Genomic DNA, 20,492 nt, shown 5'->3' on the forward strand with positions numbered 1-20,492 from the left:
GGCTTGGAGCAACCTGGGCTAGTGGAAGGCGTCCCTGCCCACGGCAGGGTGTGGAAGGGGATGCTCTGCGCGGTCCCTTCCCACCCAACCCATTCCACGCTTCCCGCGGCCGCTCCCGGCGCTCCCGTCACGGCTGCCGGTAAAGCGCGGCGGGCGGAGCGCGGAGCGGGCGGGCCGGGCAGGGCAGGCGGGTGCCCGCAAAGCCCGGCGCGGCGCGCGGAGCGGAGCGGGAGGCCGGCCCTAAGATGGCTGTTGTGCGCGGGGCGCCGCCGCTGTAGCGCCGCGAGGAGCCGCCCGCCCGCCCCGCTCCGCGCCCCGCACCCCGCCATGGAGTGCCCGCACCTCGGCTCCAGCGTCTGCATCGCGCCCGACTCGGCCAAGTTCCCGCAGGGCTCGCCCTCCTCCTGGTGCTGCAGCGGTGAGTGCGGCCTGCGCTGCGCGGCCCGCCCGGCCCGTGGTGGCCCGGCCGCTCCTTTGTCCTCGGTGCCCGGCGGCGGGAGGGCCCCCACGGCCGGGGGAGGGCCCGGGGGCGCGGGGCAGGGCGGCAGCCCCGGCCCGCTCCGGCGGGGCCGCCCCGCGGGACCCCTCTGGGGGGGCTGCGCGTCCCGCCGCCCGTGGGGTGTGCGGGGCGGGGGCTGCCCCACGGCCCGCTGCTGTCCCCGCGGCCCCGACCGGCTGGGGCGGGCCCGGACTTTGTCCCGGGGTCGGTGCCCCCCGGCCCGGGGCCGCTCCGCGCTCCTTTTGTCCGCTGAGGGGCCGCGAGCGGGCTCTGCCCGGACCGGCGCTGCGGGACCGGGGGCGGCTGCGGAGTCGGAGGGTGCTGGAAATCCACCCGGGATTACTCTCCTCCTTTTGTTTTGTGGGGTTTTTTTTGGAATATGCGTCTGTGCGCGGACTTTGGAGAGTGTAGTTTATTGGAGTGGAGCGGCTGGAGGCGTCGCTCGGGACCCCCCTTCGATCCGCGGTGAGGGTGGTCCGGGGGCTCCGCGGGTCGGTGCGGGCGGAGAGGCCGTCTTTTTTTAGTACTTTGCTCTTTGGTTTAATAACGCAAATTACCGCCTGTGCAACATACCCTGCCTTCGGTTCTGTCCCTCGCACGATCTTGTTTGTTCAGGGGGCTTTCCCTTTAAAGGTGCCGTGCTCGGGGTGCTCCAGGTTTAGCTTTCTGATGGGTCACCGCACACATCCACACAGGTAGCCGCCGAGGCGTGCCGTGGATTTTGGTGCGTGTTTTTGTTTGCTGGAGTTTTAGTTAGGCTGGGTATGAAAGCAGACGCAAGCCCGGTTTAAGGTGGGAAGTAGGCCCCGCTTAGAGGGGCAGCCGGGGGGCCCTGGAGAGAAATCCCCCCCTCCCTTGGGAATGACCGATCGGGGAGCCCTGGAAGGCTGGATAATTTGAGGTGTCCCTTGTTTTTGAAGGAAAGACGGTTGTCCTTTGTGTGGCAGCGTCGGTGCCTCGGTGTGGGAAGGCTCTGCCTGCTGAACTCGCTCCCTGATTGCAGTTTCCGGGAGCCAAGGTGTGGTAGCGTCGCGGCTTCCTTTGGCCAAACCACTTAACTTTTTTTTCCGAAATACTTTTTGATTTGGAGGGTGTTCACTCCTCAGCGCAGTCGTGCGAAGAAATTATTAGAAGGAAGGGGAGAAGCGCAGGGAAACTTGTTGTCCCCGGTGTTCCTTTACTGAGAAAAAAAAAAATTATTTACAAGAAGTTTTAAGTCTGTGGGTCCATCTGTTATCTTCGGAATATCAAGGGTGAGCAAAGTTGTCAACCAGAAGCATATGGCGTTAGGGATCCACCCTTCAGAGAACTTAAAAAAAGATTAAAAAGTGCCAAAACTAAAAATATATGGGGGAGGTATTAATATGACTTCCCAGCTTAAAAAAAAAGCCAGTTTACAGCTGCAGGACCCTGTTTCTCATGCTGCTTCTGCCTCTCAACAAAGAAGTTCAGCAGTTAGAACAAGTTTTTCTTTGTTGTTCAGAGGTGTTTCTCCCCAGCCAGCACTTACAGGGAGAGCCAGGTGCTGGGCAATCAACTGATTTATTTTACAGCTGTGAGGCAGGAACAAGGGAACTCACTGCCATATCTGAGGGAGTTTCTTGTTTGTAATGCTTTTAAAGAAAATTAAGATAAGTCACACAGTACTCACATAGATAACTGTGGAAATCTTAACAAGTGGCTAGAGAAAAAGTGCATTGAACTTTAAACATTCCAGTGAACAAACAGCAGGCTCTTTTTAATTTAAAGCAAATGAAAATTGTTCTTTTTCAAAATAAATGCTGCATTTCTACTGGTATAGTAAAATGCAGTGCCTCGCTTCTCACTCCCAGCTAGTAACGTGATTATTGTTGCATTAACTCCCTAACAGTGTGTAGAGTATTGTGTTTTTCTTTTTTGTATTCATTTTAGTGACGTTAATTTTTTTGAAAGATGTGTAATGCTGGTTTGTGTCAAGTCACTGTAAATGCCATGTATTACTTGGTGGTTTTGCTGGTAATATAAAATTAAACAGAGACAACACCGTGTGAAAATTAATATCTTGTGAAAATTTAATGCATTTCCTATTACTTTTGATAGCATTTCTGAAGTTCTGTGGTTTTAGTTCTTTTTGTTCTCAGCGGTGTGGCAGCTGGAGAAAAATATTCAGGAGGTGATTTTCTGCGGTCTGTAATTACCAGGCGTCTCTCATCAAGTACCTTGTCTTAACTACCTCAGAGCTTGTTGTCAGTCCTGTTCCTGGTCGCTGCTGACCTTTCCAGAAAAGGCTGGTGCTGCAGGAAGCTTTCTGGCAGCCACCTGACGTGCCAGTGATAGCAAAACACTGCAGAGTAGGTTGGAGAGCGAGTTCTTAGCTCGGAGTGCCGGTGGCTATTTTTGTCATTATCAGGTGTTCCTGAGATTTGAGGAGCTGGAGTTTGCCATGCTGAGCAGTGCACGTTGGTTAAAGTACCTTTGCCTCGTCTCTCCGTGAAAAACTCTTGATTGCAGCAGTAATTTCACAATGTGGAGGCACTTTGGAATGTTGTTACTTGATTCAGGACATCGAATGTTGTGTCATTGTGCAATGGAGGAGGGTTGGATTGGGTGCTGGTGTTTGGAGCCAGCTTTACTCAAGTTACTGAGCATGTGCATCAGCCTCAATTGCTCTTTTGGCCTAAATCTGTTCCCCTTGGGAGCCACCTGCCAGAGTTGGGTTTGGAGGCCTTGTGGTGAAGGAACACTCCAAAAAAGCACTAAGGGGAAGCGTTGGCAACAGGGGCGTTAATTCAAGTATGAGTGTGTTTGCTCTGAGTGAGTAAGTAATGCTGTATGTTCATTTTTGAGTGTCTCTAGAACTCCTGTTGTGTTCCTGTCACATGGGTTGGAGGTCTGAGAGTTGAAGCCACCCCTGTTTAGAGGATGGTTTTGCTTTGCCCCGAGTGCTGAATGCAGTCAGGCCTGCTCTGTGCAGTGAGCAGTGCAGACAGCAGCTTTGCTTTGAGGAGCTGCAGGACTATCAAAAGAGAACACACAGCGATTTTCCTGCACATCCACAGACAGTTTGTTGTATTTGTCATTGGGCATTTAGGAGGAGATGAATATATAAAGTAGAAAATACATAAAGTAGAAATAGATAAAGTGCAGAAACCGAAAACAGCTCTTAGTCAGTGCTGTCACATGAAATGCTGCGTGCAGATGTCTGCTAATTCCAATTAGAGTGCAGTCTTTGCAAGCACTTTAATTTCTGAAACTTCTGCTCAAGTTGGAAGCAGAGGAGCTGGAGGCATTGGCAGGCCTGCAAAGCGTCACAGACTGAATCTGTTGAATTTGTAAGCTGGGCCACACCTTCGGCACTGTTGTGCAAATCATGTAATTATGAAAAGCAGCCTGCAACAGCTCAGATGTGGGATTTCTCAACAACTTTTCACAGACTCATCAAACCACAGGGAGCTGTGTCTCACCTAAGCCAGATTACAATCTTCTGAGCACACCTGTGGAAGTCTCAGGAGCTTTTCCAGCTTTTTTTCCTGCGTGGTTGAGGATCCATTGATTGTTCTCACCAGACTCACTGGTTGTTCAGTGTAGAATTTGAAACTCTCTTTTTAGAAGAACAACTGCAGACATGGGATTGTGCCTGCTGAAATAGAGATCTGTGATTTCTTTTATTTTTCTTTTAAAGGGAAATTGCACTTCTGAAATGCTTTAAAACTGTTGCTTTTCAGATCACTATCAGTTGAATACATTTTTTTTTTCCTTAAATAGCATAATTTTGTGAGGTATTGAAGAGCAGTTCTGGCTACAGACTGGTATTTCCTACAAAAGCTAAATATATATTTGCCTGGCATCTGTTCCTTGCATTCTGACTTGTGTTGAATAAGTTACATAAGTATTGGCATTTGGAGGTGAGGCTGGGACACAAAAGAGGGGAGCCAGCCCCAGGAAGCTGTTTGAGGCTGGTGAACAGTGATGATGGTGGAAATTCACACTCTGAGTTAATGACTTTTTTGTGTGTGTTACAGTAAGTAACCAAAATATGTAATAAATTCAGTTAGTTCAGAGTAACCCCAGATATCCCTGAATGCTTTATTTATATATTACTTTTATTTTCTGTGTCAGCCCAAGTGTTTTGGGCTGAGCAGGACTGTGAAGGACATGACTGGCCTGGGCCAGGCTGCTCTGGAGGGTTTTTTGTTTGCCACTTCCCCCCTGGCCGCCCCCCCGGAGGTTTTGTTTTCTCGGTTCAGTCACACTGTTCTCCTTTCACTGGGGTGGGTAACACGTCCTGCCACACTGTGGTTTTTGGCACTGCACTTCTGCAGGCACTGCCAAAACAAGTAGGGTGTAAAAGCTCAGGTACACAGACTTTTCACCCTCTTGGCTTCCCTTTCCATCCCAGCTGCCCTTTAATGTTTCTTCTCCTTCTCCAGGAGAGTTTGTGTCTGTTTGCTTTTCCTATTTTGTTACTAGAGGTCCTCACTTATTCTTTCTTTCCATGATTTTCCATGATTACTAGGATATAGGAGGAGGGAAAACTTGCTGGAACCTTTTTCCTAAGGAAAATCCAGGGGAAGCTCATGGACAGGGGCCTAAAGTATTCTATGTGTGAGGATTATTTGTCACCCTGCAGCTGGAAACTGCCAGATATGTCCTGAAATTTAAATGACAAAACAAGTATGTTAAAAAAAAATAATTATCCCTTTTTATTCAGTCACTTAAATTTAATTTCAAAGTTGGGTAGTCTTTCATCTTTGGGTCACTGCAGTGCAGGAATGCTTGTTAGGAACTCTCCTGTGCAGGTTGTTATATCTCCTTAGATTCATCCCCTGGTGGTGTTTTAGGTAAAGCTTGTTAGACTTGGGTTTTTTTAGACTCAGTCTTGTTTTCCTTTAAAATTGTAATTTTATTTTTTTTTCCATTTGAATCAATTACTGCTGTGTGAGCAAACCATGGGGTCAGAGGTTACCTTGGCCTTGGAACTGATTCTGTTAGAAGATGTTTATTGAGATGGGGTAAAAGTCTTAATTTCAGTCTCAGAAGATAGACTTAAATTTCCTTTAATTACAAAAAAACAAAAAAAGGAGGAGTCTTTGTTTACAAATACTTAATATATTTTAAAAGCAGTAAACCTAAATTGATGGTGATTAATATTTTCTACATTTTCTCTTCGAAAATGTGTCTATACTCCCAACAAAACCGCAGTCCATCACAAAACTTGAACATTAGCTGGGGGAGGAGGTGCTTCAGAGGAAAGAAGTAGACATTTAATACGCTGGCATTTGTTGAGAAACCGAATCTGCTCTCCAGGATGATTTTGAAGACAGATTTCAAAGGGGGAATTTTTCTACTGACTGTTCCAGAGTGTGCAGTGTTTGGAAATGACTCCTCCCCGTGAGGAGGAGGATGTGTGGTCTGAGGCACTGTGGAAGCTGGCTGAGACACTTGTGTGCAGGGCAGGCTCTTGAATTGCCCTCAGATTACAGCCAATCTCATTACCACCGCTTTAAATTTAAGCAGGATAGTTTTCACCTGCCTTTCCCGAGCCCTTCAAGCTGTGCAGGTGCTAAACAATATCAGTGCGTTGTTCTTTGTTTTTCTGGTCGTTCCAAGGTGCTGAGGCTGGCAGGGTCAGACTAGGTAATTAATACATTTTTGGTGACATCTGTGTCTGAGGTTGACAGAGTGAAAGTTTCCAATGTGGTGTTTGGAGGGAAATTGGGCTCTGTGCCTTTTCTCACTCCCTTCATTGGGTAACCCCTTCATGCTTTGCTTCCTGGCTTAACAAACATCCATGGCCTGGGTGAGAAGTGGTTAAAGGCCCTGAATTAAAATAATCCATGGAGGCTAGAAAGTGCAGTTGAATCAGAAATTTAGATCTGAAACCAAGTGAAGGCAGTTCCAATTTATATTTTGATATTGTTGGACGATACAGTTTTTATTGTAGAGTGAATTGTGGTTGTTTTCATTGCTTTATGATGCCCTCGGTATGGGAGTAGTGTAAGATTTTGTGTCCTTCTCCCTGATTATAAGAGAGTGTGTTAAATTGCCTGCTGAGTACACTTTTACTATTTAGCAATCTCATCTGGGGTGTCCAAACAATCCTCCGGTGCTCGGGGTTGTTTTACCCCCCCCGGGAATATCTTGTGTAATTTTGGATCTCGCAGGCGTTGTTCGGAAATTTCTGTGGCAGATTTTATTCCCGTTTGAATCGGATCCAAGGGCCACGGGGGGCCTGGCAGGACAGGGTGGTGGTTCTGGACGCTGGCCTGCCCCCAGCAGAGCGAGCAGACAGCATTTACACCGGGGAGCAGGATGGTGCTCTCGGGGCTGGGGCTGGGGATTGGAGGTCCTTATCCATTGCAAACACGGAAATACTGATTTTTCAGGCTGATTCCTAGGTGTGAATATGAGCATCTGCTTGTCCATGTCCATTTTCTCAAAATAGCCACGACCCTTTAAAATTTTATTTATTTTTTTTTTTACTCTTTTGTTCACGTTTTTAGTTTGGCAACGTTTTTGTCCACTGAGCATTCAATTCCTCCCTTGTTTTGTTCACAGGGATAGTTAGCAATTATATTGTTAATACTACAAAAGTGAGTTTTGCTGCTATGGGGAATAGGAACGCAGCAGATTCAGTACTAAGTTACAGAAAGAAAGCAGGAAGACTTATTGCTGTCTTTTCCCTCCTATTTCCAGCCTGAGTATTTTGACCTGCTATTGATTGCTACCTGACCCAAGAAGGTTCCTTTCCTTAAGGGTTTAAAAATGACGTTCCACTGTTGGCTTTGCTGGGTTTTTTTCTGGCTGCTGTCTGAAAATGGGTATTTTTGTGTCTCACTCTAACATAATGATTGGATAACTTTTGGGTTTTTTTGTCCCGTGCTACTGCTGCACCGAGGGACAGTATCCGTTTCTCTGTGAGGGCTAAAAGCATTCCATTTTAAAATGTGTAAGGAAATAAGTGTATGTTTGCATTTAAATTTGGATGCTAATTAGTTTTGAAGTAGTCAAACAACTAAAAATTGGTTTTAGAATGTAAAGGAGAAGCAGAGGCAATGATTCTTCAAAAAATGCTTTTGGGCACGTTTGTTCCTTAAAATAAGCCTGTCTCTGATGTTTGACTTTTTTTTTTTTTTTAATTATATTTTTCACTGCTATTTTTCATCTTATCTACATTTAAAAAAAAGTAGCTGTGTTTGTTACACCGTATTTAGTGGTCCACAGGCCAAGGAACACTGGCTGCTTTCTCAGCTTGCACAAAGTGACTGCAGAAGGAGTCTCCAAGTGCCTCATCTGGCTGTATTTTTAGAATTGCTTCAAGTGGTGGGGTGAGGATCATACTGACCCGTCAAAAGGAAAGGGAGAGCAAATCTGCACTGCCACAGTCTTCTCTGAGGCAGTGTCATTTGCCACTTTGCATCAAAGTCATCTTATTCAGAAGCTTAGAAACACTATTTTTCACCATATAATAGGAAGGGGAAATACTGTGTTTTACAGAGTGATTTCTCTGAGTGGAATCTGAACACTCATTTGTTACACAGCCTACAAATCCCTCCGTAAATGGAGCATCAGTCCATCCCCAGGAGAGCAAATCCCCCTAGTCCAGACTCATTCAGAACTGTGGGATCATTCAGAGTTGTGCCTCCAGCTTCCCCTTCCTGGAAATCACCCAGCAACTCTGAGTTATACCAAGCAGAATGAGCAAGGTATGGCTCATCACCACAGGGTCCCCACCCCATCCCACCCTCATGCTCACCCAAATATGTCTTTCTCAAGCTTGACTGGGTTTTTTTTCTTACTGAACACTGACTCCACATGCAGCCTTGGGAAGCAGGAACGCTGCTGGCGCTGCGTGCACCTTCCCCACTGCAGGGAAGTTCCAGCGATGTAAAAACCTGCAACCAACCGCGGGATGCTGGGGTTTGTCAAACAGCAACTGCAGAGCTGAGAAACTGCCAGTGGAGAAAAGCAGCAGGAAGAGGAGGAGACCAACAGGAAGCAGGTTCTGAAAGGCAGCCAAGCTCAGAAACCTGCCCGCTGCAGTGTCCACCCGAGGGCTGGCACAGGCACAGCACCACGTCGATGCAGGCTGGTTGGTGGCTGTGCCAGCACGGCAGCACCAGTGCCCCTAGGCCAGAGCTGCTGCAGCACTGTGCCTACAGCAGGGGCTTAAAATAGCCCTTCATTGCATCACTACAGAAAGGGCCACAAAATATACTAGGAGCGATACTGTGGTCCTTCTGTAAAAAGCACGAAGAATGGAAACAAGATTAGGGTCACTAAACTATCTCAAACGGTCCCCACGGCCCTCTCAAAACAACCTGGACTTTGCTCTCAGAAGGAGATGCAGCAATATTACAGAGAGCCCACTTCCATTTCACAGACTGAAAAACAGAGAAGCAGAGATTAAATAATTTACCACAAGAATTTTATCAGCATTGATCAGAACTGATCCTACTATCCCATACACCTTAGCCCTTTAAAAATCATTTTAACTGCAGGAAAGGGTGGGATATCCCAGGACAAAAAACTTGTAAGGTGACTTGCCAAACCAGCTGTGAATTGAACACCTAAAGCTGCCCAGATCCAATATACAACAGGCAGCAGGTGTCTGAGGGTCACCTGAGAAAGCTGCTGCTCCAAGTGTTCTCCACAGCAAGGGAACAGCCAGGCACTCTGGAGTCCACACAGCTGTTAGAACTGAGACTGGAAGAGAGGATTTTCCACCAAAGTGAACTGAGCAAATCACATTACAGAGCCATGTGCACTCCTTCCTTCTGGCCATGAACTCAGTTATAAACCACGTACAATCCAACAGCTTCTCCAGGCAAAGCCCTCCTCATCACAGAACATCACTCAAGATCACAGGGTGTGTGGGGATCTGCAGAATTCACCCTGCCATTAAAAACACCGTATTGCCAGAATCAAAGAGGCCCTGAAGAACACAGGGGTTCCCCAAGGTACATCAGTATATTTACCAGCAGCATGTCAGAGTCCACAACAGGCAATAGAAGTTACTCAGTACTATAATAAATAATAATAATGGCCAGTCTTCGCGAGCGAAGATCCGGGGAAGGTCTTTACACCTTCCAGCCTGCGCATTGGATTTTTTAGGTGAGACACAGTGTGCGCGGAACTGAGCCCACCCTTTAATCCTAAGGTTCATCTGCCGGGGCCAAGCGAGCTTGGACGGTGGCAGCGAGGTCCTTAGGACGTAGGTGGGTTGCCTTTAAGGGCTAACGAGCCCCACCTGCCCGGGAGTGGCCCTGACCGGGAATCGAACCCGGGTCTCCGCGGTGATAGCGCGGCGCCTTTACCCCCTAGACCACCAGGGGCTCCACACTCAGTACTAAGCACATATTTATTAACACAGATCATGTTCCCAGTTTTTGACTTCACATTCACTTGTGCATTTAAAAAGGCAGTCCCTGCATACACACAAGCTTTACTATTATCTGACCCTGCTGTATGTTTACATTCTGGAGGAATCAAAAAAATGAAGTGTCTCAATTAAACCTGATGGGAAAATCATGACACTTCCAAGCCAGCTGGTTTTACTGCCTGGTTTTAAAGAGTACTCCCATTCGTTTCCAGACTTCATTTCACATAAATTAGTTCTTTCTGTCCTACTCTCAGCCCCATTGCAAAGGGTTCAGTGTGCTAAATTTGTTCTAAACTCTTTGACATTATGAAAAAAATACTCTGTTTAAGAATATTTTACATAAGTTTCATTTGTTAGACATCTTTGTTGCCTATTTTAGAAAAACAGCATTCTAGTCAAAATGAAACCAGACAGAAGGGGAAAAGGTTTTTAATTCTACTACTTAAAATGTTTTGCTTCAAAATCAGCAAACACACACGTAAGTAAAGATAAGAAAATATGAAATTTAAATTACATTTGAATCAAAGCATGAGAATTTATGAGGAAGCAAGTTTCCTGGTAAGCACTGCTAAACATACCAAAATGTTTAGCAAAAACCCTTCTTTCACAGTGAATAAAAGTCTCTACAGTAGGAAGTGTCAATGTGACTCAAATCACATTCAAATGTAAAAGAATTTAATTAAGACTCCATTTAAAGAAATAAACAAACAACCCTCACAGCTAAAAACACCCGGGGTATTTCTTCTGTTACCTTTCAGCCAAAACCAGACAGCTGAAGTTTTTAGTGAGAAAACAAGTCATGTAGTGTTTGTGTGTGAACTTACAGACATCAGCTACTATTTGTGCTCATTTGTACCTGTACAGGTGGTTTCCTCCTCCTGGTACTAAACAAAAGCACTGCTCAGTCTCATGGAAGAAATGTCCCAGAGGGTTGCAGCGAACCGTCTCCATTTACCATGGAAAACCAGATACAACTCAGACATGCTAAGCAACAACTGAGCAAGAATATAGAACACGGCCAGGGGAACAACTTTTCCTAGAATAAGTAGGTCATTGAAGTGCCCAGCACATTCCTAGGGCTGAGGAACGTCTGTCAGGGAACAACGTGAGCAGCTCCATCTGCATGGAATTCCCGTCCCTCGCTGGCTTCAGCTCGGTATTTGGATTATGCAATCAGAATTCCGCCCTGGAAAAGGCGGACGTCGAAAAATGCCTGGCTTTCATCTGCCTGTGCTCTGAACACAGCAGTGCGAGAGAGGACAGGGAGGGAGGGAGGACTTTTCAAGCGGGGAGGCGGTGGAGGGACTGGGGGGGAGGTGCCCGAGCCAAGGCGGGTCCCCTCCCACAGCAGCAGCATCGACACGGGCTGTGTGAGTGGGAGCTGTGCTCGGCCTGTGGGGGAGCAGCACCACCAGCACCACCCATCACACCCACATTTAGCTCTCCAGATACATCAGAGCCTTTTTCTTTTTCTTTTTTTTTTTTTTTTGTAATTTAGTCTTTCTACGTGTCGAGTCGAATTTTAGGCCATGTCAGCAATTGATCTTCCTGCATGTACCGCATCAATCACATCCCACCCCGAATCCCAGCTGGAATACTGATCATTGAGGCAATGCATTCATCCCCATACAGATGGGCTGGAGAGTCTGTCCTCATGATTTAGTGCCACTGTCTGACCTGTCCACAACACCCCAGTCTGTTTTAAGGGCCAACTTCCAGGACTGTGTGGTGTTCTCTGAACTGAGGGGGGATTTGCTGTGGATCTCTCTTCCCTTGCTCTTGGTCTGCTTTTAAGCCTCGTGCCTGCATGTCAGTACCACATCTGAAAGGGATAACGTGCAGTTCCTGTACAGATGAAGCTAAACTGTCTCCCTTTAATTTAGATTATAAGCAGTTCAGAGCAGTGACTGCTTTTGCTGTGCATTCAGTCGTGCCTGTCTAGAGAGAGTCCTGACTGATGCCTGAAACTTCCAGTCTGGTTTAATTTATTAAGGAACAGATGGTGACTGCTCCAGGATCTGAACTGAGGAATACTTAGAGAGCCAGGTTTAATGAAGGTGCCAACCTCAGAGAAACACTGAGTGCAACATCCTGCAACGTTCTGAAAAACCAACAGTGAGGTGCTCTCAGAACTGAGCAATTGTAGGTCACAAATTCAGCACTGGATTCTGTGTTTAATCTTGGTGGGAGTCACTTCAATGTTACTGGAGTTTGTGGGTGGAGATGTTTGTGCAGAAGATAAACTACACATTTCTAATGTGATGCAATTGGAGCAGAGTTCTTCCTAAAAGTTAAAGTAAACAAATGAGCCATCTTTTCCTATCCCCTGATATGAAAGATGGAAAATTTTAGTGGATGCTAGTTTTTTGGCCTTGTGCAGAGTTGGACTTGTTTGCTGGCTTTGTACAGAGCACTTAAACCTGCAGGATGAACACTATTTCAATATAATTTAACACTTGACAAACAAGCAGTGCAGGTATTTAAAGTACCTGAACGTGGATTTGTAATTGTCTGGTATGGGGTGGAAAGTAAGAGTAATTGTTTCCATCATAATCCTTTGACCTACTGCTTGAGTACCAGTTCCATCCACAGCTGGTACCGTAGTGAAAGCAAAAATGTCACTTCCAAGTGGGAGATTCCTGCTGGGATTTTAATGCAAGGAAGGCTGGTTTGTGTTCCTGGCAGGGGAAGTGCAGGGTAGTGCTTTGTTCACTCCATCTGTGTTTAAGTGCACGAATGCTTTTGGCTCCTGTTTCCTCCTGGTTAATATTTCACCTTCCAGTTTGTGGAATCCAAGCCAGTATCAGGTTGGCCTTGGTGGTTCCTTCAGCCCCTTTTAGGCTATTTAAGGGCTTCCCTTTCCCTTCTGTTTGCCGGTGCCAAATGTTGGTTTTCTCGGTAACGTTTTGGTCAGCTTAGACGAACTTCTTCCACATTCCTGCCACGAAATGTCAATCCAAACAGCTCTACCTGGCTGCCCTCAACCTGCTGCAGGATTGTGGTCACAGCTGTGGGAACCCCCCTGCTTTAGAAAGAGGAAAATTGGGGTTTGGAGAACCAGCACCAGAGAGCTGAGGCGTGTGGGAAAATGTCCTTCTCAAGTAAAGCAGCTGAGAGAGGCAACTCTGGAGCCTTTACCAGAGAGTTTAAAATAGGTACTTCAAAAAATAGTCCTGGAGAATGTGCTTTTTTTCCACAGAGCATGGTAAAATTCTAAGTTTTAAGCATTCCTTTGACCTATGTGTTTAAATACAACAACTATTTGCAATAATAAATTCAAATCCAGAAAATAATTGTTTAAGAAGCAGCATAGCTATTTTTTTATATGATTTTAATATAAAATGTGAAACCTGATGGTGGAGAATATATTAGCTCTTCTAAGTAAAAGCTGGTCAGTTCTCTCCTGATTAAAGATCGACCCCTTCCTTACTTTTTAATTGCCATTTAATTTGATAAAGAAACTACTTCTGTTATATAACAGTTATTTAGGGTGTGTAGAAAGTTATGTGTTACCACGTGCTTTTGTCTTTATGGCATAATCAAAGTTGTGTTTTATTGTTTTCCTCCCTTGCAGGAGTGCACTTAACATTTCATTTTTATTTTCTAATGGTGTTAGTTTGGTCTTTGAAAGTGTAATGTTATTTCTGTCAATTCTGTGGTCATGGATTCGCAGCTTTACTTCATTCAGATCTAAGTGTTGTATAATATCACAGCATCCCTCTTTCAGTGATCTGAAAGGGGTTGGAATTGGAATATCCTGTCTTTATGACTCTGCCCTGGGATGGCATTTCATCTCTTTTTTAATAATTGCCTTTTTTGTTGTTGTTGTTGTTTAAACCCTTTATCTTAAAACATCCATGTTTTAAATTTTCTAGATTTAGAAGGCAGACAGAATCTCAGATAGCATCTTTGGATGATTTGGGATGGATTGCAGAGCACAGCACTGGTGCTACATTTTAACCTTCCAGCTTCCTGGGTGTGACTGGAGGGGTCAAGTCGTTCTGGATAAGTTCTTTGTGAGCACTGCAGCTCAGGAGTATAAATGTTGTATAAATGTGTGGATTGTCATGCTTTGCACAGTGATTTATTCTGTGCTTCTTATCAGATCCCCAGGCTTTCCTGCAGTACCTTCTTTAAAATGATTTCTGGTACGAGTTCTGTGAAACAGAAGTGCTTGGGTTTTTTTCCTGTGTTCAGTGGGTGCCTTATTAAAAACCCAAAGCAAAATGTCTAAAGTTTACCAGTGTTTTTGTCCTTCTGGTATTTCTGCGTTGTATTTTAAAATCGAGTAGATTTCATTCATTTGACATTTTTTTTCCCCAATTTTTTGCAGTGTGCCGGTCCAATAAAAGTCCCTGGGTCTGTCTGACGTGTTCAAGTGTCCATTGTGGAAGGTGAGTACCAAGAGTCAGTGTGCAAATCACTTTATCAGACCTTTATCATTGTCCTTTTGATGCTTGGCTGGGGGGGCAGTTCATTCAAAAATTTCCTTGCAAGAAACCTTTCATTATCTCATTTAACACTCATTAAACTCCAGCTTTTGTTTCTTTGTTCTGGATTGCAGTAAGTGTCACAGTTTTAATAATCTCTTATTCAGTGTTTTCAGCACCAAACCTTTTTTTTTTCCTTCTATTTATTAATTTGTTTTATATATTTATACTTGGTGAGAGCCAGGAGAGGGGGAGATGCTTCACGTTATGTGATGGTGTGAAATAAATAGTTTGGAATTTTTTAATAGTTACCAATCTTAAAAAAATACTATTATTAGTGTCCACAAATGGCCTTTCTTGTGTGCAGTCAGCAGACAGTGAGTCAGTTATTTGTGCTGAGGGGGAGGGGGGAATTCACCTGAGGCCCAGCCATGCATTTCTAAGTGTTAATGATTTTCAGCCCACACTTTGGGCTTTTTGCAGTTGTAGTGAGGTACAGTGTAGTGTACCTTTTTTTTTAATTAAAGATGCTTAATTTCCAATCTTGAGCATGAAAACGCTCATTATGTCAGCCAAAGAGCTGTAGGATTTTAGATTTCCTCTTCAGTTATGTAACCCCAAGCCCTGGAGCCCTTCAGATTCATGAACTTTGGTGACTCTGAGATTAAATCCTGCTGCAGGATGGGAAGGCTGACAAGGGGTGTGCTGTGGTCTTGGGGTCAGCACAGGCACAGCAATCACCAACAGGAGAGCTGGGTGGCTAAAAATGAGCTACAAGGAGAGTATATGGGAAAGCAGTTGGATTAACTAACTGCATTGAAGGTGAATTACCTTTTTTAATGCCTGTTTTCTTCTTTTTTTTTAAAAGAATGTCGATTAGCTGTTTAAAAGCATGATATTTTCTGTGTGTCTTTTAGATACGTGAATGGCCACGCCAAAAAGCATTATGAAGATGCACAGATTCCTATGAGCAATCACAAGAAACCAGAAAAACAAGAGAAAGTTCAGCATACTGTGTGTATGGACTGCAGTAGTTACAGCACATACTGGTAAGGCTTCAAACACTGTCATTTGACAACGGTTTTTTTTTGTACTAGAAAGTGAAAGCTTTAGGCTCTTGAGAAACATTATTTATGTTGCACACCTTTTTGGGCATTTCATCTCTTGTTTTCCAGACCTGGCTGTTGGAAACACTCTGCTTTTGCATGTGGATTGTAGCACTGGCTGGGGCTAAACTCCCACAGTCAGTTGGCTTAAACAGCAGGAACTTTCTGAAACAAGTGCTGTGTGGTTTGCAGTTGCTTCTGTTTGCTTTGGGGTGTGTTGAGACCTCACCTTTTAATTGCAAAAGCTGCTCAGTTGTAGTTCCTCCTTCCATCAGACCGGTGAGCCTTTCACAACCCCTTCACTGGTCACAGTTCAGACAGTGCTGTAATACCCAGGAGGTCTGACCTCGAGGTGTGTTTGTGTGTGTAGCTCCTGTGAGTTTGGGAAAGGGATGGATCCTATTGGGAAGCACCATCAAGTCCTTGACAAGAGTAAGGAGGAGGCACAGAAATGTGTTTTTAGGCAGCAGGATGGCCTGGGCTGAATCACCCTGGGTGTTTCTCAAGATGAGCACTGTTCAGGGAGATTTAATGTTCATGCTGCTAATGGTGGGTTCCCCATCTTCCTTGCTCCCCAGGGAGCAAAGACTGGGAGTTTATTAAAAGTTTATTTTTTTGCCTTCAGCATCTTCCATCCTCTTCACCCTTAACCAGAACTGGTGCTTCCCCATTTGCAGGTAGTTCCTGGTTTCCCAGGGGTGTTACTTGTGCAGGATTGAGTCAGTCTCAGGGAAGTCCATGTTACAGCCTTGTACAATTACTGGGTGTGTGGCTCTGCTGATGGGTGTTTTGTTCAGATAATTGGGTGTCTTTTGTGTACTTGGCCTGGGAAAAATCTGGCTGTTGGAGTTTGGCTGTCCAGGTTTATGAGGAATACATCTGTAACAGATGTTTTTATCCCCTGCAAGTAAAATCACAGTTAGGTGGTCTTCACCTTAAAAAGTGTTGTTGGGAGCAACTCAAAAGCTGCTCAGGTGGTGCATGTTAAGCACAGAGGAAGGGTTTGAGTAGCTTGGTGATGCAGGGAAATGACCCTTTTATTTACACTTTATTTAAACGACCACCATTTTTGTTCTGCTCCTGTGTGAGAACAGCAGAAAGCAGAAAGTTTTTCTGATGGTACATATGCCCAGCTTACCAGCACTGCAGCAGCTGTGGGAAGCTAATTTCACTTTCCCAATTAATCCTGGTAGCAACTGAGTTCTGTGTTGTGGCTTTTTGCTTTGTTTGAAGTATGACCTGTCTTCCAGTCATTCTGAAGGTCAGAATCTGGGGAGGAATTTTAGCAGGGTGTTTGAAGTCTCATTATGACAAATAGCATGCCCAACTTGCTGAGGCTTGATGAGTTAACAGCAGCAAGTCCCAGCACCCTGCTGAGCTTATCCCAAACCCAGTGTGGGCGCTGGGAAATGCTGACAGCAAACTGGGGGCTGTGGGATCTGCTGCTGCAACAAACTGTGCTTGTGAGGAGCAGGTAGCCACGCAGTGGGGAGTGCACTGGAGTGTGTGGGGCAGTTCAGCAGGAGATTGCTCTGCTGCAGTCAAAGTCAAGGGCTGAGTCATCTGTGGATGAACTGGAACTGATGGTAGCGAGCTGTGCCTTGGGGAGTGCCTGTGGTGGGTAATTCACCAGCAGGTTGGAACTCCTGTGTGAATGTGAAGCTCTGCAAGGTTCAGAAGTGGTTTCTCTTTGCTTTCGTTGGGGATATTTCAGTTTTCCCCACGTGATAATCAGAGAAAGACACCTGAGTTTGTTGCTGCACCCAGCTGGAATGAGCTTGGCTGTGTGCAGGTGGAGCAGGAAGCACTGAAACCAACTCCTGCCCCTTCATTTCAGACAGGGAAATAGTGCTTGCCAGTTAAAGCAAATAGTTGGGTAAGCCTGAGCTTCTGTGGAGAATGAATTTGGCAATGCTGTTTGTCAGCTTCAGTGCAGACATGAATGCAGTAGGCACTGCTTGTTTATGCAGTGATGTTCCTTTTAAGTAAACTTGTATGTGAAGATTAATATTTTATGCTGGCAGTGTGGGCTGCCTCAATAATTTGAAAGTCAGGAAAATACCATCCTAAGACTTAGTTGAATTTTACTTCTACTGTAAAAATAATGGAGATGTTTTGATGCAGTGCTGCCTTTTGTATTTTTATTTGCAGTTTAGTTTACTGCACAGAGCTGAGGAGAATACTCTTGTTCCATTTTTATCCTATGGATCCCAGTAACTGTCCTGTTATAGGACATTATTGGGATAGGGGGTGTGTGTATATATATATATATATATATCCCAATACAGTCCTGTAACTGCATTTCAGGTGGAAGTCCAGATGTATGTGTTTTCTTTTACAGGATGACAAGCTTTCAGCATAGCTTTGAAAGGAAAAGTGTTGCAATTCTGGTGGGACAGTAGTTAATTTTTAATATTTTTTTTTTAATCTGAGAGGAAGTTTTTATTGTATTTATGAATTTGGTAATATTTTGAACTATGGAGGGTTCTGATACTTGTTCTGTGTCTTCCTATTCACCTGCTCAGTCTTCACAGTGGAAAAGTTGAGAGAATGTTAATATTTTATTCATTATGACAGTATAACACTCTTCTTGGTTCTTGGGTCCCTTTGGTGGGTGCAACACTAAACCCTCAGACTAAATTACACTCGAGACCTTCCCTGCTGAGAAAAACTGAGTCCTGAATTCCACTTTCTGGAGGTAATCAGCCTTTCAGTCAGTTCTGAAGTACCAAACACAAAGAGTTTACAAGAAGTACAGATCTTTTTTGTCTTCAGACTCTGGTGTTCAGTGGGCTAGCGGGTTTTTTGTGCATGAGAGGTAAAGTGATCCATGTAGGAACCCTGCTCTCCTGAAAGAGGACTCTTGTAAATTTGTTTCTCTGTGCACAGACAGTTGGCACAGAAGAAGAAAGGCTGCCCTGTTTATGTATTTGCATAATATGTTTCCTGTGCTCATTTAATCCCAGGCAGAGTGTGCAGGTCAGATTTCTTACCCATTTAGTCTCCTTGTTATCCCTTAAAGGGGCACAGTTATGTGTGTTCCTGGCTGATGGAAAAATAAGTAACTGTTAAGAAAATTCTTTTCTAGTCTTTCTTTTTGTGATGCTGTTTCTATTTAAAAAACAAACCAGACTTACTGTGCTGCTGCATGAGCATCAGAAAATGAGATTACTTAGTACTAATATTTTGCATTCTACAGTCAGTGACAATCAAAGAGAGAGTAAAAAGCCTTTTATCCAGACAGTAACACTTGAGTTCTTAGTTTACTTCTGCTGACACTTTCTATGAGTAAAGAAACTTGGGCTTTTTTCCTGTTTGCTGCCCTGTAATTCCTCCGGTCCAGTGGGGGCCTTCAAGCCCAGGCTGAGGTTGTGCAGCCCAGGGGAAGGGAGAGAGCAGAGCTACTAAAAATAGAAAGTGTGTGGAGAGGAAAATACCCTGCTAGGCCACACAAGGGACTCTCTGCAAGGTGTAGAATTGGTTCTGCCCCGTTGCTCTGGAAGCACGTTGTAGAACTGCTGGGTGCAAATAAGGGGGGTTGTTTCTTTGGGATAATCCCGAGGATCACAAATTGAACATCTGTTTTGAGTGGCAGCTTCACAGATAGGATGTAATTGCTCAGCAGTTTACCTCTTAAGGTGTGTGGGCTTAGCAAATTGAAGTTACTGAAACATAAACTACTACTTACTGTGTTTACTGGGTTTATCCAAAATAGATTCATGGCAGTGCTGTTATTTCAGGTAGTAGTGCTGAATCCTCAGTGTTGCAAGAGAGGTAGTTTAAGAAACCTGCCCATTAAAAAGACAAATAGAAGAAGCTTGTCTTGATTTTAAGTAAATCTTCCAATTACTTTTCCACTGTTGCAAGGACCCTGACATTTACTGATGTATTTAGTTTTATTCTTGGGGAAGGTGCTAAACTAACCTGTGAAAATAAGCTTAGTGTGATCTTTATGGTATGGTCCTCCATTCAGCAGCAGGACCTTTCTTTACTTTCTCAACTCTGTAGCCTCCTCAGGAATTCAGTGTTTGAATTAACACCAGCAATACTGCAGATTTGTGCAACGAGGAGTGTTGGAGATTCCAGCTGTGCCTCGAGTCCGTAGCTTGATTAAATTAGGAAGCAAGGGTGGATCTGCTCCAGCAGGAGTAACCTGAGGCGACCATGGTGTATTTTGCATTTGAGTTGCTCTTGTGCCAAAGAGACGTGGATGCAGCTCTGATATTAAACATTTCCAAAGGTAGTTTTCTTCACAGGACCAAGTTCAGTTGTCTGCCAGAATTTAAAGCAGCAGTTTGATGCTTCACAGCAAGGGCTGACAAACAGTGGGAGCTGAGCTCCCTTCGTGGGACGTGGGGAAGGGAGACCATGACAAGTGTCTGCTCCCTTTTTGTCCCAGTGCTTCCAGAAGAGCTGGGGCAGCGTTAACCCTTCTCTTCCCCTGCTGTTTCTCGTGGCAGGCTGCAGGTTATGAGGTGGCTGGGCTGGCTCTTGGCTAACCCTGCCCTGCTGGGCCAGGGATGTGCAGCTCCTGCTGCCAACCGGCCTGGGGAGCTGCTCAGGCCTCTTGCTGTGCATCCCCACTGACTGCAGCATTTGGTGCCTTGGTTTTAAGGGATTTTTGTCCTTCCTTTCCCTCCCCTCTCTGCTGCCCCACCCCTGTATGCAGAGGTCATCTTTCCTCCAGGAATGGAATACTGGATGATCTTTAAGGTCCCTTCCAACCCAAGCCATTCTGTGCTTCATTCTGTGCTTCGTTCTCTGATTCTGTGAGGGTTCCTATCGCTCTAGGACCTCTATTCCCTCTTTTTGTGAGGGCAAGAAATGCAAAGGGTGTAAAATACAGCAAAGCAGCAGAAGTTGATGCCATCTGGTAGCAATGACAGTTTGCTGTGCTGTCCTTCAGCGTGGTGTGTGCTCTGGGACTTCTCGTGTCAGCAGAGCACTGAAATAAGGTGTGGGGGTTTTTCAGACCCTCCCCTTTTAGCAGTGTCTCTGACCTTGGCCTTTGTGCACTGTATGACGTGTTGCAAGCCCAGGGTTTGAATAATAAATGATAATGAACGTTTTTGCTGCTTGGGAAAGGCGAGTTCCTT

At 45.1% G+C, this 20,492-nt stretch overlaps 1 protein-coding gene across 3 annotated transcripts in view; it reads left to right on the forward strand.

The window, feature by feature from the left end:
* Positions 1 to 267: 267 nt before the first annotated feature.
* USP3 (ubiquitin specific peptidase 3) overlaps positions 268 to 20,492 on the forward strand; it is a 38,527-nt gene continuing 18,302 nt past the window's right edge. Inside the window, exons 1-3 of one of the 3 annotated variants that reach the window (XM_050309142.1) lie at positions 268 to 418; positions 14,194 to 14,254; positions 15,208 to 15,339. In XM_050309142.1, coding sequence (XP_050165099.1) covers positions 328 to 418; positions 14,194 to 14,254; positions 15,208 to 15,339 — 284 coding nt within the window. In that variant the 5' untranslated portion in view covers positions 268 to 327. Of the gene's footprint in view, positions 419 to 1,024; positions 1,195 to 12,680; positions 13,016 to 14,193; positions 14,255 to 15,207; positions 15,340 to 20,492 lie in introns of those variants that run through there. The other 2 variants (XM_050309145.1, XM_050309143.1) reach the window with 2 other exon arrangements.

The sequence above is a fragment of the Myiozetetes cayanensis genome, unplaced genomic scaffold, assembly GCF_022539395.1.
Source record: "Myiozetetes cayanensis isolate MyiCay16 unplaced genomic scaffold, myiCay2020 scf14, whole genome shotgun sequence".
NCBI lineage: Eukaryota > Metazoa > Chordata > Aves > Passeriformes > Tyrannidae > Myiozetetes > Myiozetetes cayanensis.